Below are 18749 nucleotides of genomic sequence, written 5' to 3'. Positions count from 1 at the left end.
TAATGGGTGGGAAACATGTAACCTCAGCAAGCCATCAGTGCCCTGCCAAGACTAAGGCCACCTATTTGATAGATTCTCCTTCACTTCCTGTGCGGGCACTTGAAATTTATGGGTTAGAACCTCAGGAACCAAATCACCAACCTGTGCCCTTGCTTCGGTAGATTTCACCCTTGGTTTTCTGTGTGGCCCCTAGTTTGATAGAAGGTCCAACTTGTACTGCTGTTTTTATGATGTCCTTTTGAGGATCATTTGTAGAATTTCTTTCCCCCCCGTCTTCTATAAAAGTAAAGGACTTAAACTGTCGATTGGTAAAACAGGTGGCCAAGTTCATTGGCTCCCCTCCTGGGTACGTCGGGCATGAAGAAGGAGGTCAGCTGACCAAGAAGCTGAAGGAGTGCCCCAACGCGGTGGTCTTGTTTGACGAGGTGGACAAGGCGCACCCCGATGTGCTCACCGTAATGCTGCAGCTCTTCGATGAGGTACGCCGTCTCCCTTCCAGCCTCCTCCATGACCTTATGAATGTCTCTTTGTGTTTTGTCTTCAGGGATGAATAAAGTTCTCTGTTGACGGATAGAAGTTTAGGCTGCCCATAAAGGCGTGATGCTTGTCGGAAGGTCGTACTTGGAATAAACCTGCACGCTTATATGGCTGAGCATGCAGCTTTATGTCCTGTGTGGACACTTCCAGCTCCGGCCTTCTCTATGGGGGACAATATCCATCGGCCAGGAGAAGCCAATCGCCACCAATTGATGCTTCTCACGGAGATCGATTGGTCCCAATGGATTTGCCGTTTGTATCCTGATCCAACCACAATCGGGTGGTTCCGGAGATTATTATATGTCGTCTGTAAAATGTATACTGTATAAGCTGAGATATCATAGGTTAGGATGTGATGCTGCGTTTCCTCTTTCATTTCCAAACATCCAGCCTGGCTGCAATTAGTGGTTATCATTTGAACAGTAAATGCACTTCCCAGACTCCACCGCCATTGGGAGTTAAGAGAAAGGAAAGTAAAGGGTAGGAGTAAGGGAGGAAGTGAGGGTAAGGGTAGGAATAAGGGAGGAGGTTAAGGGTAGGAGTAAGGAAGGAAGTGAGAGTAAGTGTAGGAGTAAGGAAGGAAGTGAGGGTAAGTGTAGGAGTAAGGAAGGAAGTGAGGGTAAGTGTAGGAGTAAGGAAGGAAGTGAGGGTAAGTGTAGGAGTAAGGAAGGAAGTGAGGGTAAGTGTAGGAGTAAGGAAGGAAGTGAGGGTAAGGGTAGGAGTAAGGAAGGGAGAGTAAAGGTAGGAGTAAAGAAGGAAGTGAGGGTAAGTGTAGGAGTAAAGAAAGAAGTAAGGGTAGGAGTAAGGAAGGAAGTGAGAGTAAGGGTAGGAGTAAGGAAGGAAGTGAGGGTAAGGGTAGGAGTAAGGAAGGACGTAAGGGTAGGATTAAGGAAGGGCGTGAGGGTAAGTGTAGGAGTAAGGAAGGAAGTGAGGGTAAGCGTAGGAGTAAGGAAGGGAGAGTAAAGGTAGGAGTAAAGAAGGAAGTGAGGGTAAGTGTAGGAGTAAAGAAAGAAGTAAGGGTAGGAGTAAGGAAGGAAGTGAGAGTAAGAGTAGGAGTAAGGAAGGAAGGAAGTGAGGGTAAGGGTAGGAGTAAGGAAGGAAGTGAGGGTAAGGGTAGGAGTAAGGAAGGAAGTGAGGGTAAGGGTAGGAGTAAGGAAGGAAGTGAGGGTAAGGGTAGGAGTAAGGAAGGACCTAAGGGTAGGATTAAGGAAGGACGTGAGGGTAAGTGTAGGAGTAAGAAAGGACGTGAGGGTAAGTGTAGGATTAAGGAAGGAAGTGAGGGTAAGGGTAGGAGTAAGGAAGGACGTAAGGGTAGGATTAAGGAAGGACGTGAGGGTAAGTGTAGGAGTAAGGAAGGACGTGAGGGTAAGTGTAGGATTAAGGAAGGAAGTGAGGGTAAGGGTAGGAGTAAGGAAGGAAATGAGGGTACAGGCAGGTGTAAGGGAGCAAGTGCGGGTAAGGGTGGGAGGAAGTGAAGGTAAGGGCAGGAGTATAGAAGAAAGTGAGTGTAAAGGTAGGTGTAAGGGAAGAAATGAGGGTAAGGGCAGGTGTAAGGGAGGAAGTGAGGGGAAGGGCAGGAATAACGTATAAAGGTAGGGTAAGAGAGGAAGTGAGGGGAATAATAAGGGATGAATTGAGGGTAAGGGCAGGAGTAAAGGAGGTAGTGAGGGGGAAGGGCAGGTGTAAGGGAGGAAGTGAGAGAAGAATTAAGAGTAGGTGTAAGGGAGGAAGCCAGGGTAAGAGTAGGTGTAAGGGAGGAAGCCAGGGTAAGAGTAGGTGTAAGGGAGGAAGCCAGGGTAACGGTAGGAGTAAGAGAGGATGTGAGGATAAAGGTAGGAGTAAGAGGAAGTGGGGATAACTATAGGAGTAGGGGAGGAAGTGAGGGTAAGAGTAAAGGAGGTAGTGAGGTTAAGGGCATGAGTATAGGAGGCAGTAAGGGTAAGAGGGGTAGGTGTAAGGGAGGAAGTTAGGGTAAGAGCAGCATTAAAGGAGGAAGTAAGGGTAATAGTAAGGGTTGAAGTGAGGGTAAGGGTAGGAGTAGGGGGGAAGTGGGGGGAACAGTAGGAGTAAGGGTAAGGGTTGGTGTAAGGGAAGGAAGTAACTCTAAGAGTAGGGGAAAAGGGAGGAAGTGAGGATATGGACAGGTGTAAGGGAGCAGATGAGGATAAGGGTGGAAGTAGGGGAGTAATTGAGGGTAAGGTAGGAAGTGAGGGTAAGAGTAAAGGAGGCAGTAAGGGTAGGAGCAAGGGAGCAAGTGAGGGTAAGACCCTTTTCACATCGAGCCGCCCCAGGCGTCAGCTGTAAAGCGGAGCTATTTTTTAGTGTTGGGGGGGTGGGGGATTTAATGAGGCAAGGGCAGGATTAAGGGAGAAAATTATGATAGGATTAAAGTAGAGAAGTGCGGTTGGGGGCTGGAATGAGGAGGTAAGTAGGGAGGAGGCGAGGATAAGGGCAGGGTTTAGGGGGGGGGGAGAGGAAGGGTAGGGCTATAATCGAGATACTGGTGGCTATGGGCAGGGTTAAGGAGAGATTGCGGGTAAGATATGAAGGTAAAGAAAGAATGAAGAGCAGACGTTTAGCGTTGGAGCAAGACTGAGGGGTAGGTGAGAGTAAGGAAGGGAAGAGGAGGGAGCTGGGGGTAAGGGCAGGATGATTGGGGAGGTAAGAGTAAGGGCAGGGTAGTTTTAGGTTAAAGCTTCTATCTTGCCTTCCCTGGTTGCTCCAGAAGGTCAGGCAGGGTAAAGGGAAGGTATGGAAGGGTGATGGCGATCGTAGTGGATGACCCCCCCCAGGCGTTGCCCCCCCCCAGTGGTTGGATGGGAGCCGCCCCTCACCCGCAGGTCCCGGTCTGTCATTGCTGCGTGCGGCATAATATGAGTTTTCTGTACGTCTCCTCCGAGGACGCTCCCCGACCATAAACCGCCACTTCCCTTCCCTTCCCTACCCCCCCCACCCCCCGTCCTCGGGATTAATATAGTAATCCTCTGTGCATAGATCATCGCTACAGAAGCCAAATGTGAAATCAATTCCTGGCGCGGCGCTCGGCAGGCTAATAAACGCCGTGTTAATCTTCAGCACCCGGGAAAGATTTCATCTGTCAGTGCGCCGAGCGGCTGGGGAGCCGCAAAAAGCCTCGGTTATTATTTCCTGAGAGTAACGCTGGGAGCGGGCGTGCGGGGCGCCCCACCCCCCCTCCCCCCCGCCCCCCCCCCCCCCCCCCCGGCCCTCTCTCCGAGGAAGAAGGGCGTGCCAGGCAGTTATGGCGCGAGAACGTGACGGCTCCTTAAAAGCGCATCGTCTTAAGGATCAATACGCAATATATATGTCACCGTTGTGCGAACTCTTTTATTACAGTGTAGCAAAACCTGAGGACAAATCTGTATCTGTATTGCGGATGGCCAGATGTGGCGGCTGCATTCGTTTTCTAGCATCGGGCTACAGAGAATTTTCAGCAGCTACAGAAAATACACGTCAATCCCGCCCTAAAGAGGGAAACTTCCTGTGAGCGGAAATCCTAAACAATGTTATTGGCTGTAAATGCAAATCGCTTCCCCCTGTGTAATGTGGCGGGGGGGGGGGGGGGGGGGGCATTTGTAGTCCAAATCAGGAGAGGCAGCCTAGGGTGACAACGCTCCTCCTCAGATACAGAACACTGACTGAGTGTTGTCACCACAGACTGGTTAACGACAGTGTATCACACTTTTTGTTCTCGGGTCTAAGGCTTGGCTCACATCTATGCATGTCGGGAACGTGCGCGAGATCGCAGAAACGCGTTGCTCTTTAGTTGACCCCAGTGGGGTGCCCAGCATCGCATCAGTGAGCACGCACTGCAGCATCATGCGGGTTGCTGCTGCCAGATTTGTACAGAAGAGTTGGGGAATTTTAAGCCATAAAATGAATGCGCTGCCCTACATGTGACGCGCGCACGCGCACCCACGCTCATCATTGAGCGCGCACTGGAGCATTATGCGGGTTGGTGGCGTGAGATTTGTACAGAAGAGTCGGGAACTTCAGGCCATTAAAATGAATGCGCTGCCCCTACATGCGACGCGCGCGAATGCGCTGCCCTACATGCGACGCGCGCGAATGCGCTGCCCTACATGCGACGCGCGCAAATGCGCTGCCCTACATGTGACGCGCACGCACATACGCACATCAGGGAACGCACACTGCAGCTTCATGCGGGTTGGTGCCGCAAGATTTGTAGAGCAGAGTCGGGGACTTTAAACCATTAACATGAATGTGCTGCCCTACATGTGGCACGTGCACGCGCACCCACGCACATCAGTGAACGCGCACTGCAGCATAATGCGGGTTGGTGGCCTGAGATTTTACAGACGAGTCAGAGACTTCAGGCCATTAAAATGAATGCGCTGCCCTACATGCGACGCGCGTGAATGCGCTGCCCTACATGTGACGCGCACGCACATACGCACATCAGTGAACGCGCACTGCAGCATCATGCGGGTTGGTGCCTTGAGATTTGTACAGAAGAGTTGGGGGGCTTCAGGCCATTAAAATGAATGCGTTGCCCTACACGTGACACTCGCGCGCCCACCCACCCACGCACATCAGTGAACGCGCACTGCAGCATCATGAGGTTTGGTGGAGCAAGATTTGTGCAGAAGAGTCAGCGACTTTAAGCCATTAAAATGAATGCGCTGCCCTACGTGCGGCACGCGCAACGACGCACATCAGTGAACGCGCACCGCAGCGTCATTGCGTTTTGGTGGCCCGAGATTTGTACAGAAGAGTCGGGGACTTAAGGCCATTCAAATGCAATGCGCTGCCCTACACGTGACGCGTGCACGCGCACCCACGCATTCATAGATGTGAACCGCCTATGGAAACCCAGAATCAATTGTTTCAATATCTCTGCAATCACACCTCACTCCACATAGTTCTCTTAAGTGAATTGTATTCACTCCTCCGCCCCCGCCTCGGCATCCCCTATAACTGGCTATTACCCCCCCCCCCCCAGGGGGCGGGAAGGTCTGTCTGATCATGGGACCACTGCGATTGGCTGTCAGTGGTCACATGATCAGGAGCTGCCGCTACCACGGCATAGAAAACTTTGGATGCCCGTTGACGCACATGTGCGGCGTGCATGCGTTTAAAACTAGACACGGGCAATTCGTTTCGTTCCCGAATTCAGTTTTTTAATGAATTTAGACAAATTCGTTAAATCGGAAATATCCGAATTTTCCAGCTTCCGAATTTTTCCAAAAAAATTAAAAAGTCAGAAATCCAAAAATGAGAATGAAAATCCGAAAATTCAAAAACCCAAAATTCTAAAATAATAACTAATAATCACTTAGCTATTACTAACAATTAAATTCTAGGTATTGGAATTTCCTTTCAAATTTGACTGTTAGTGAACGGAATAAATACAAATATGCCGTATCTAAACGAATGGAATGTAACGAATTAATAATAATAAATAACAATAATAATAATAAAAGCGTATCATTATTATTATTATTTATTATTATTTTGTTACGTTCCATTTATTTAGATGCGGCATTCATTATTTCGGATAAATTCGTATTCCTTACGTTCACTAACAGCCAAATTTGAAAGGAAATTCCAATACTTTATAATTTAATAGTTAGTTAAATTATATTTTCGGATTTTTGTTCTTTCTTCTGTTCGGATTTTCCTTTCTTATTTTTGGATTTTCAAATCTTTCCGAATTTTTCCAAATATTTGGCAATTCAGAAATCTGAAAATTCGGCAGTTCACAAAAAATTGAAATATTCAGAAATCCAAAAATAAGAATGAAAATTCGAAAAACCTGAAAATCTGAAATAACTAATAATAACTTAACTATTACTAACTATTAAATTATAGGTATTGGAATTTCCTTTCAAATTTGGCTGTTAGTGAATGTAACGAATACAAATATGCCTTTTCTAAACGAATGGAACATAATAAATTAATAATAATAATAAATAACAATAATAAAAACATATTATTATTTATTATTATTTTGTTACATTCCATTTGTTGAGATGCAGCATTCATTATTTCGGATAATTCGTAACTTCAGAAAAATTTGTGTTTGTTACATTCACTAACAGACAAATTTGAAAGGAAATTCCAATACCTAGAAATTAATAGTTATTAGTTATTTTTAATTTTCTGATTTGTGTTCTTTCTTATGTTCGGATTTTCCTTTCTTATTTTTTTTCGAAATTCCGAATTTTTTCAAATATTCGGAAATTCTAAAATTCGGAAATCTGAAAATTCGGCAATTAGAAAATCCGAAAATTCAGAAGTCCAAAAATAAGAATGAAAATTCGAAAAAGCTGAAAATCTGAAATAATAACTAATAATCACTTAACTATTACGAACTATTAAATTCTAGGTATTGGGATTTCCTTTCAAATTTGGCTGTTCGGATAAATTCGTATTCCTTATGTTTACTAAGTTACAAATTAGCTGAAATAACAAACGCCGTATCTAAACGAATGGAACGTAACAAATTAATAATAGTAAATAATAATAAAAATGTATTATTAGTCATTATTATTATTTTGTTAAGTTCCATTTGTTTAGATGCGGTATTAATTATTTCTGATAGTTTGTAAATTCAGATAAATTCGTATTTGTTACATTCACTAACTGATTTGAAAGCAAATTCCAATACCTATAATTTAATAGTTATTATTAGTTAGTTATTATTTTGAATTTTCGGATTTTCATTCTTTCTTATTTTCAGATGATTTTGCTTTCTTATTTTTGGATTTTCGAATTTCCAGATTTTCTCATTTCTGGATTTTTGAATTTTCTAATTTCTGGATTTTTGAATTTTCTAATTTCTGGATTTTTTTATTTTTGAATTTCTGGATTTTTGAATTTACGTATTTTTGAATTTTCAAATTTCCGGATTTTTGAATTTTAGAAATTTCCAGATTTTTGAATTTCCGGATATTAGAATTTCCGGATATTAGAATTTGCGGATTTTAGAATTTGCGGATTTTAGAATTTGCGGATTTTAGAATTTGCGGATTTTAGAATTTGCGGATTTTAGAATTTTCGAATTTGCGGATTTTTGAATTTTAGAAATTTCCGGATTTTTGAATTTTAGAAATTTGCGGATTTTTGAATTTGCGGATTTTTGAATTTTCGAATTTGCGGATTTTTGAATTTTCGAATTTGCGGATTTTTGAATTTTAGAATTTGCGGATTTTTGCATTTTCGAATTTGCGGATTTTTGAATTTGCGGATTTTCGGATTTGCGGATTTTTGAATTTTCGAATTTACAAATCTTCGAATTTCTGAAAAAAATAAAAATGAATGCAACGAAAACGAACAAGTTTTTCGCACTAGTTAAAACCCCGCTTCACATATTCTTGATAAGAAATCTCCCCCATTAAGCATTGACCTATGTGATGATTTTTAGGTGACGGGTTCTCTGTAATGAGACCTGCCAAGTCTAAAAGAATTCTGTAGTGGGTGGAGTCTGCTGGGCCCCTCCCACAGCTCCGCTCTTTGCGCAGGCCATGTACAGCACAGTGATGATGTCACTGCTACTTTTACAAGGTAATATCTGGGGTTTGCAAAGGAATTTGATGAAAGTTTTTTTTTTTTTTTTTTTTTTGCCCAGAGGTATTATTTAAAGGCATTTCAGGTTTTTTTAGGGGACTGCACACTTAAAAGATACTCCTTTCTGCTTTCTCAGGGGCGGCTGACAGATGGGAAAGGAAAAACCATTGAATGCAAAGACGCCATCTTCATCATGACCTGCAACGCCGCCAGTGACGAAATTGCCCAGCATGCTTTGCATCTCCGACGGGAAGCCCAGGAAATGAACAGACACAGGCTGGCAGAGAGCCTAGGTGAGTGCGGGGGCGAGGGGGGAGGGGGGGACCCCCTAGAGCACCTGCTAGATGAGATTTGTACTGAATGTACAGACATTTTTTTACTGCTCTAACCATAAAGAACCCTTTCCTCAATCTAAGGTTAACCCCCTCCCCCCCCCCCCAAGGGTAAAACAAATGTTAATGCCTAAGCACAATTTTGCAACTTTGACATGTGTTAGTAAAACTGTACAAATTATCATAACTACTTTGTGCATCCGGGTGGATTTTACCTTGTTTTTTTCAGAACAAAATGAGCTTTCATTTGCTGACATATGCAAAAAATTTTTTATAAGATATATTATATTATTAGAATTTTATATATATATATAAAATTTTCTATTAGATTATATTTTTATTATCATAGGAAAACTGGTCCTAGATAGTAAAAAAAAAAAAAAAAATGTTTTTTATTTTATTTAGCTGTATTTTTCTTGCTACTACCTACCATAACCTTCCACCAAAGTACAACCCAAAATAAATTCTCCTGCTTTGCACGATCACAGGGATATCACATATGCGCATTTTGCTTCTTTTTTTCAAATTTTTATTTTTTTTCGTCCTACCTAAAACCCACTGACATTGATACCAATGCAAAAAAATGTTTTTTTTTCCTTTTTTTTTGTTGTTTAATTTTGCTCAAAATATACTGACCATGAACGTTGACCCAAACACTAACCCTGGCACTGACCTAGATCAAACCTTGATCTAGCAATTTTTTATTTTTTTTTATAATTTTTTTTTTTATTATTATTATTTATTTTAAATTTTTTGCACTCAGTTGATGTTTATTATTTTTTTTTTATTTTTTTTTTCTACAAGGAGAGAAAATGCTACAATCCATCTCTCCCCTCCATCCACAGAGAGCGGGAGAAACGGGGGGGGGGGGGGGGGGGCTTCACAGTGTGAGTGATCACTGTGATATCCAATCAGAGGCTACCACAGTGATCAGGTGACCCCCCGAACCAGGAGATCCGTTTAGTAGGGCCGGCCATGTCTATCGGGATGCAGAAGCTGCACGGGCACAGCCGCTCATCCTAATTTGACAAGCATGCGGGTGAGCGGACCTAGACGAGCACACCCTCCTCGTGCTTCTCAAATTAGGAAGGGCATGAGGACGCAGAAGTTGCCAATCTTCCTAATTAGTGGGCGTGCCTTTGGCCACTTACCCGCACTTCTGTCCAATTAGGACGAGCGGCGGTGTCCATGTAGCTTCTACATCCCCATAGACTTACATGGGCTGCCTGCATGCAAGCACCTGGTGGATCACGCTGCATAAAGAGAAGGCCCATTCGTGGTCTGCGGGCCTCAAAGACCCTGTAAAGGAGGCCTGAGGATTGCGTTTAGAGTCTACAAGTGAGGCAATTGTATTAATTTGTATCAACTTACATTTTGATTTTCTTACTTATTTTTATTTTTATATATATATATATATATATATATATCATTCTTTTTTTTTTTTTTTTTTTTCAGATGATGTTCAAATTAAAGAGAATATCACCATCTCCAAGCAGTTCAAGGAGCAGGTTATCCGGCCCATACTGAAGGTTCGTCTCCTCTCTCTCTGCCTCTATGTGTTTAGAGGGATGACCTAAGCTGACGTAATGTCTCACCAATCAGTAAGCAGACCAGCCCCCCAACCTGTGACAGACCAGCCCTCATTCTGGACCAACCCCCAACCTGTGACGGACCAGCCCTCATCCCGGACCAGCCCCCCAACCTGTGACGGACCAGCCCTCATCCCGGACCAGCCCCCCAACCTGTGACGGACCAGCCCTCATCCCGGACCAGCCCCCCAACCTGTGACAGACCAGCCCTCATTCTGGACCAGCCCCCCAACCTGTGACAGACCAGCCCTCATCCCGGACCAGCCCCCCAACCTGTGACGGACCAGCCCTCATCCCGGACCAGCCCCCCAACCTGTGACAGACCAGCCCTCATCCCGGACCAGCCCCCCCAACCTGTGACAGACCAGCCCTCATCCCGGACCAGCCCCCCAACCTGTGACGGACCAGCCCTCATCCCGAACCAGCCCCCAACCTGTGACGGACCAGCCCCCCAACCTGTGACAGACCAGCCCTCATTCCGGACCAGCCCCCCAACCTGTGACGGACCAGCCCTCATTCCGGACCAGCCCCCCAACCTGTGACGGACCAGCCCTCATCCCGGACCAGCCCCCCAACCTGTGACAGACCAGCCCTCATCCCGGACCAGCCCCCCAACCTGTGACGGACCAGCCCTCATCCCGAACCAGCCCCCAACCTGTGACGGACCAGCCCCCCAACCTGTGACAGACCAGCCCTCATCCCGGACCAGCCCCCCAACCTGTGACGGACCAGCCCTCATTCCGGACCAGCCCCCCAACCTGTGACGGACCAGCCCTCATCCCGGACCAGCCCCCCAACCTGTGACAGACCAGCCCTCATCCCGGACCAGCCCCCCAACCTGTGACGGACCAGCCCTCATCCCGGACCAGCCCCCCAACCTGTGACGGACCAGCCCTCATCCCGAACCAGCCCCCCAACCTGTGACGGACCAGCCCCCCAACCTGTGACGGACCAGCCCCCCAACCTGTGACGGACCAGCCCCCCAACCTGTGACGGACCAGCCCCCCAACCTGTGATGGACCAGCCCTCATCCCGGACCAGCCCCCCAACCTGTGACGGACCAGCCCTCATCCCGGACCAGCCCCCGACCTGTGACAGACCAGCCCTCACCCCAGAACCAGCCCCCGACCTGTGACGGACCAGCCCTCCTCCCGGACCAGCCCCCCAACCTGTGACAGACCAGGAGCGGCTGGTCCTTGGGGAGAAGGAGCTGCTGGTCCTTGGGGAGAAGGAGCTGCTGGTCCTTGGGGAGAAGGAGCTGCTGGTCCTTGGGGAGAAGGAGCTGCTGGTCCTTGGGGAGAAGGAGCTGCTGGTCCTTGGGGAGAAGGAGCTGCTGGCCCCCAAGAAGAAGGAGCTGCTGGCCCCCACGAAGAAGCTGCTGGTCCTTATGAAGAAGGAGCTGCTGGTCCCCATGAAGGAGGAGCTGCTGGCCCCCATGAAGAAGGAGCTGCTGGTCCTTAGGGAGAAGGAGCTGCTGGCCCCCTTGAAGGAGGAGCTGCTGGCCCCCATGAAGGAGGAGCTGCTGGCCCTTAGGGAGAAGGAGCTGCTGGCCCCCATGAAGGAAGGGCTGCTGGCCCCTATGAAGGAGGGGCTGCTGGCCCCCTTGAAGGAGGGGCTGCTGGCCCCCTTGAAGGAGGAGCTGCTGGCCCCCTTGAAGGAGGAGCTGCTGGCCCCCTTGAAGGAGGAGCTGCTGGCCCCCTTGAAGGAGGAGCTGCTGGCCCCCTTGAAGGAGGAGCTGCTGGCCCCCATGAAGGAGGAGCTGCTGGCCCCCATGAAGGAGGAGCTGCTGGCCCCCATGAAGGAGGAGCTGCTGGCCCCCATGAAGGAGGAGCTGCTGGCCCCCATGAAAAAGGAGCTGTTGGCCCTCTTATGGAGCAGTTGGCCTTATAATGAGGGGACTGCTGGGTCCTAGGAAGAGGGAGTTGTTAGTCTTATTGAAACCTGCAGGAACTTCTCATTGGCCGCACATTGCAAAGGTTGGCTGTGCAGAAATGAAGCATCTCCTCCCAGAATGGATGCCTTTCTACCTTCTCTCTCCGCACAATGGGATTGGACGCCTCCCAATGCAGCCACCACTCATAACCGAAATCTGATTTTCCAAGTGGTAGATGTCCGCGGAATTAATTCCCTGTTAATGTTGGAGAGCTCCTAATGCACAGGGCACCCAATTAATGGGCATTTCATAGACACAGCAAATTGATTCAGAGGTTTAAGTTACATGCGGGTATTTTCTTTTGGCTCGCGGTGCCAAGACTGCATGGCACATCTGTGACTGTTAACCCGTTCTGGGCGAGCAATGTTCTCGGCACCCCACGCCTTCCCCTCTGACGTCTCCAGATTGAAGGAAAGACCTTCACCAAAGGGTCTACCTATAAGATATCAGAGCCTACATCTTGTTCTTTTTCCATTGGAAATATCTACTGTGACGGTATGGGCATTGGGTAAAAACTGCTGTGTACGACACTGTGGAATATGTCGGCGATATATAATAGTGTGTGACTACATTTAGACATTAGAGTGTAAGCTCCTCTGGTACAGAGACTGATGTGACTGGCTCAGTGTTCTCTGTACAGCACTGCGGTATATGTCAGCGCTATATAAATGTATAATAATAATAGTGTGTGACTGTGGGGGGGGGGGCATTGGGGTGTCGGATCAATTTAGTAAAATAAATAAGTTTATTACATTGAATATATTTCCCTGCTTTGTCTGATCGCAGGGCCCTGTCCTGCTCTCGGTGTCGTGCTCATTGATGGAGAGTAGCAGACGGTCGCTGTGCGGCGGTATGACATTATCCAGAGTGCCTCAGCCTGCAGCCGGCTAATTCAGTTTTCTGGTATCTGCTGCTGATGTCATGGCCCTGAGGGTAAAAAAATCCTGGCCTGTTCCTGATGGAATTACCGCATCTCCATGAGGCCGGGCCCACGCCGGGGAACCGTCTTGTGTGTGTGTGTAAACAACAATTACATACTGCTGCTACTGCTACTCTGATACATTTATCCAAATTCATATTAAAGGACTTTCAGCTGCAGATAAAAGCTGGTAGTATGGTTGTACAGTGACTGCGGCTCAATCTGTAATAAAGGGGCAACAATTGGGTAGCCAGATTGCCATGCGGATGCCGCCCGGTGCTCCAATGAGCACTGGAGGGGGAGAGCGGTGTCTGACAGTCACTGTGATTGGGGATTGAGTGATCAGAGGTCACGCGATCGCTCAGTTCTATGGGACTGAGTGGTCAGAGGTCACGCGATCGCTCAGTTCTATGGGACTGAGTGGTCAGAGGTCACGCGATCGCTCAGTTCTATGGGACCGAGTGATCAGAGGTCACGCGATCGCTCACTTCTATGGGACTGAGTGGTCAGAGGTCACGCGATCGCTCACTTCTATGGGACCGAGTGGTCAGAGGTCACGCGATCGCTCAGTTCTATGGGACTGAGTGGTCAGAGGTCACGCGATCGCTCAGTTCTATGGGACCGAGTGATCAGAGGTCACGCGATCGCTCACTTCTATGGGACTGAGTGGTCAGAGGTTACGCGATCGCTCAGTTCTATGGGACCGAGTGGTCAGAGGTCACGCGATCGCTCAGTTCTATGGGACCGAGTGATCAGAGGTCACGCGATCGCTCACTTCTATGGGACTGAGTGGTCAGAGGTTACGCGATCGCTCAGTTCTATGGGACCGAGTGGTCAGAGGTCACGCGATCGCTCAGTTCTATGGGACTGAGTGATCAGAGGTCACGCGATCGCTCAGTTCTATGGGACTGAGTGATCAGAGGTCACGCGATCGCTCAGTTCTATGGGACCGAGTGATCAGAGGTCACGCGATCGCTCACTTCTATGGGACTGAGTGGTCAGAGGTTACGCGATCGCTCAGTTCTATGGGACCGAGTGATCAGAGGTCACGCGATCGCTCACTTCTATGGGACTGAGTGGTCAGAGTTTACGCGATCGCTCAGTTCTATGGGACTGAGTGATCAGAGGTCACGCGATCGCTCACTTCTATGGGACTGAGTGATCAGAGGTCACGCGATCGCTCAGTTCTATGGGACCGAGTGATCAGAGGTCACGCGATCGCTCACTTCTATGGGACTGAGTGGTCAGAGTTTACGCGATCGCTCAGTTCTATGGGACTGAGTGATCAGAGGTCACGCGATCGCTCACTTCTATGGGACTGAGTGATCAGAGGTCACGCGATCGCTCACTTCTATGGGACTGAGTGATCAGAGGTCACGCGATCGCTCAGTTCTGTGGGACTGAGTGAAGAGAGGTCATGCGATCCCTCAGTTCTCTGTCTTACAGCCTACAGGGGACAGTTGCTGTTACATAGTTGCATAGTTAGGAAGGTTGAATAAAGACACCAGTCCATCCAGTTCAACCTGAGTGAGTGTCTACAATTGTCCCTATCCCTGTACATTGCACACTCACATCAGTCCCTACCCTCAAGGAGCCCACAATCCAAGGTCCCCATTCATATACTAGGGCCAATTTTGGACAGAAGCTAATTAACCTACCTGCATGTCTTTGGATTGTGGGAGGAAACCGGAGTACCCGGAGGAAACCCACACAGGCGCAGGGAGAACATGCAAACTCCAGGCAGGTAGTGTCGTGGTTGGGATTTGAACCAGCGACCACTTCTTACTGCTAGGTGAGAGTGCTAACCACTACACCACTATGGGACTGAATGATCAGAGGTCACGCGATCGCTCAGTTCTATGGGACTGAGTGGTCAGAGGTCACACGGTCGCTCAGTTCTATGGGACTGAGTGGTCAGAGGTCACGCGATCGCTCAGTTCTATGGGACTGAGTGGTCAGAGGTCACACAATCGCTCAGTTCTGTGGGACTGAGTGATCAGAGGTCATGCGATCCCTCAGTTCTCTGTCTTACAGCCTACAGGGGACAGTTGCTGATGCTGCTGTTTTGTTTTTTCAGTAACCCCAAGCTTCTCCTTTTTTTTAAGCGTCAAGTGAGAGCTTCAAGGATTCAATCCACTTGCCCTTTGTGGTTAATGGTTGTCCACCTATATTTAGTCAACTGCAAAAAGTTCTTGTACATATGGTTTAAACCCCAACCCCCCCCCCCCCTTTTTTTTAAACTAACTTTTCTTTGTAGTGGTTTCTCATAATAATAACTGCAATAATTTAGGTCAGTGGTCTCCAAACTGTGGCCAGTGGGCCAAATGCTGCCCTTTGCTTGCCTTTATCTGGCCCTCCCAATGATGCAAGGCACCATTTCTCCTACTGACACCAACAATGAAGCACCATTCCTTCCACTGACACTTAACAGTGGCACATATTTCCTCCCACTTCCACTGACACCAACAATGGGGCATAATTTCCCCCACTGACACCAATGATGGGGTACATATCCTCCCACTGATACCAACACTGGGGCACTATTCTTCCAATTTATTACCAATGGTGAGGCACTATTCCTCCCACAGATACCATCAATAAGGTGCTATTCCTTCAACGAACATCAATGATGGGATGCTATTCCTCCTCCTGCTGACCACTGCTATGTCATTTTCTTGCTCCCAAGCCTGAGGCACTGTTGCCCCCAATGGCACCGGTGCACTTTCAGCTACCGCTGACCACAGTCCGGCCCCCGTAAAGTCTAAAGGACAATAAACTGGTCCTTTGTTTAGAAAGTTTGGAAACCCATGATTAGAGGTTTAGAGCATTATAAAATTTTTGGGCATTTAATATATTTTTTTAAGAGGTCTACACATCAAGACCAAAAAGATGGACAACTGAGGAGGAAAGAGGGACAGTCCTCCAAGTGATGGATAGTTGGGGGATTAAGAGTGTAGGCCAGCCTTTCTCAACCTTTTCAACACAGAGGAACCCTTAAAATAGGTCTCCAGTCTCGGGGGAACTCCTGCTAAAAATTAGAACTCGACAACTCTAGATACATTAGTGTGATGGTCAGTGAGAAGAATTGTCCTTACACTTGTGGTCATTGGGAAGAATGGTCCTCACACTTGTGGTCATTGGGAAGAATGGTCCTCACACTTGTGGTCAGTGAGAAGAATGGTCCTTACACTTGTGGTCAGTGGGAAGAATGGTCCTTACACTTGTGGTCATTGGGAAGAACGGTCGTTACACTTGTGATCAGTGGGAAGAATGGTCCTTACACTTGTGGTCAGTGGGAAGAATGGTCCTTACACTTGTGGTCATTGGGAAGAACGGTCCTTACACTTGTGGTCATTGGAAAGAATGGTCCTTACACTTGTGGTCATTGGGAAGAATGGTCCTTACACTTGTGGTCATTGGGAAGAATGGTCCTTACACTTGTGGTCAGTGGGAAGAATGGTCCTTACACTTGTGGTCATTGGGAAGAATGGTCCTTACACTTGTGGTCATTGGGTAGAATGGTCCTTACACTTGTGGTCATTGGGAAGAACGGTCCTTACACTTGTGGTCATTGGGAAGAATGGTCCTTACACTTGTGGTCATTGGGAAGAATGGTCCTTACACTTGTGGTCATTGGGAAGAATGGTCCTTACACTTGTGGTCAGTGGGAAGAATGGTCCTTACACTTGTGGTCATTGGGAAGAACGGTCCTTACACTTGTGGTCATTGGAAAGAATGGTCCTTACACTTGTGGTCATTGGGAAGAATGGTCCTTACACTTGTGGTCATTGGGAAGAATGGTCCTTACACTTGTGGTCAGTGGGAAGAATGGTCCTTACACTTGTGGTCATTGGGAAGAATGGTCCTTACACTTGTGGTCATTGGGTAGAATGGTCCTTACACTTGTGGTCATTGGGAAGAATGGTCCTTACGCTTGTGGTCTTTGGGAAGAATGATCCTTACACTTGTGGTTATTGGGAAGAATGGTCCTTACACTTGTGGTCATTGGGAAGAATGATCCTTACACTTGTGGTCATTGGGAAGAATGGTCCTTACACTTGTGGTCATTGGGAAGAATTGTCCTTACACTTGTGGTGATTGGGAAGAATGGTCCTTACACTTGTGGTCATTGGGAAGAATGATCCTTACACTTGTGGTCATTGGTAAGAATGGTCCTTACACTTGTGGTCATTGGGAAGAATTGTCCTTACACTTGTGGTGATTGGGAAGAATGGTCCTTACACTTGTGGTCATTGGGAAGAATGGTCCTTACACTTGTGGTCATTGGGAAGAATGGTCCTTACACTTGTGGTCATTGGGAAGAATGGTCCTTACACTTGTGGTCATTGGGAAGAATGGTCCTTACACTTGTGGTCATTGGAAAGAATGGTCCTTACACTTGTGGTCATTGGAAAGAATGGTCCTTACACTTGTGGTCATTGGGAAGAATGGTCCTTACACTTGTGGTCATTGGGAAGAATGGTCCTTACACTTGTGGTCAGTGGGAAGAATGATCCTTACACTTGTGGTCAGTGGGAAGAATGATCCTTACACTTGTGGTCATTGGGTAGAATGGTCCTTACACTTGTGGTCATTGGGAAGAATGGTCCTTACACTTGTGGTCATTGGGTAGAATGGTCCTTACACTTGTGGTCATTGGGTAGAATGGTCCTTACACTTGTGGTCATTGGGTAGAATGGTCCTTACACTTGTGGTCATTGGGTAGAATGGTCCTTACACTTCTGGTCATTGGGAAGAATTGCCTCCTTACAGATAGCTAAAAAGATCAATGGTGTCGGTGGGAACTTATCTGAGAGGCAGAAATTGCCCAATGCTGAAGGAACCCCTAGCAACCTCTGGAGGAACCCTAGTTGAGAATCACTGGTGTATACTAGAAAGGGAATCCAAAACATCAAATGTATCGGTTTCGAAAACTAAACTTGACCCATCGCCATTGTGGTTCCCCTCTAAAGCCTTTCCTTTATGTCCTGCAGGCTCACTTCCGGAGAGATGAGTTCCTGGGCCGGATTAATGAGATCGTCTATTTCCTCCCGTTCTGCCGCTCCGAGCTCTCCCAGCTGGTCTCCAAAGAGCTGAACGTGTGGGCCAAAAAGGTAACCTAACCCAACATTGTCAGCAGAATGGTAGAAGTCGCTGGGGTCCAATATTGCAATATTCCCACCCTCTTACGTAATTGATTTTCCTTTTTGTAAACACCTATTTCTTCTGTGCCTCACGATTTCACTTCCTTCTCCCTCACCTAGGGGAAGTTGATCTTCTCCACCTTAGCCTCCTTGGGTGCATAGGATGCATCCATGAAGGCTGCAGAGCCATAGGTGCTGAACTCACGCAAGATCCATCATAGCGCCATGTCCTGGACATGCACCCATGGTGATCTGGTGCCACGTCTTTTACATTGCGTGTTGACATGAGTGTCAGGAGATCTCACAAGAGTTGGGCACGTACGGCCCTTCAGCCTTGTGTGAAATGTACCCTAAGAGGCTTGGGCCAGAGATCTTCCAAAGCTGTGGTATCTCATTATGTGAAAAAAACATGTCTCCAGATCTCTGGTGCTGCTTGGTTAGGTGGCCAGCTGCAGAAACCAGGAAGGGACAGCTGACTCTCAATGACAAAGATAACAAAGGTGGTGGTATTAGGATGTACAGGGGGAATATGCTTGCAAGATCTATCGTAGTGCCTTGTCTTGCACATACACATATGGTGATCTGGCACCATGTCTTTCACATTTCATGTGCGGAGATCTCACAAGAGTTCGGGACCTACAGCCTTGTGGATGTGTACCTCAAGAGGGTGGAGGCAGAGATCTTCTAACGCTGTGGCATCACATCATGTGAAAGACATGGCACCATATCTCCATCTGCGCATGCATG

General features: G+C 47.4%; 1 protein-coding gene across 2 annotated transcripts in view; it reads left to right on the top strand.

Annotated features, from left to right (window-relative positions):
* The window catches only part of CLPB (ClpB family mitochondrial disaggregase), a 167940-nt gene that overhangs the window by 126569 nt on the left and 22622 nt on the right, over positions 1-18749 (top strand). The window contains exons 11-14 of one of the 2 annotated variants that reach the window (XM_077451126.1): positions 318-479; positions 8222-8378; positions 9873-9946; positions 17853-17972. In XM_077451126.1, the coding sequence (XP_077307252.1) occupies positions 318-479; positions 8222-8378; positions 9873-9946; positions 17853-17972 (513 nt within the window). The remainder of the gene's footprint in view (positions 1-317; positions 480-8221; positions 8379-9872; positions 9947-17852; positions 17973-18749) is intronic. The other variant, XM_077451127.1, reaches the window with a different exon arrangement.

The sequence above is a fragment of the Lithobates pipiens genome, unplaced genomic scaffold, assembly GCF_037356315.1.
Source record: "Lithobates pipiens isolate NorthernLeopardFrog02 unplaced genomic scaffold, aLitPip1_a1.2 Scaffold_23, whole genome shotgun sequence".
NCBI classification, from domain to species: Eukaryota; Metazoa; Chordata; class Amphibia; order Anura; family Ranidae; genus Lithobates; species Lithobates pipiens.
This window is presented reverse-complemented; position numbering and strand designations above follow the sequence as displayed.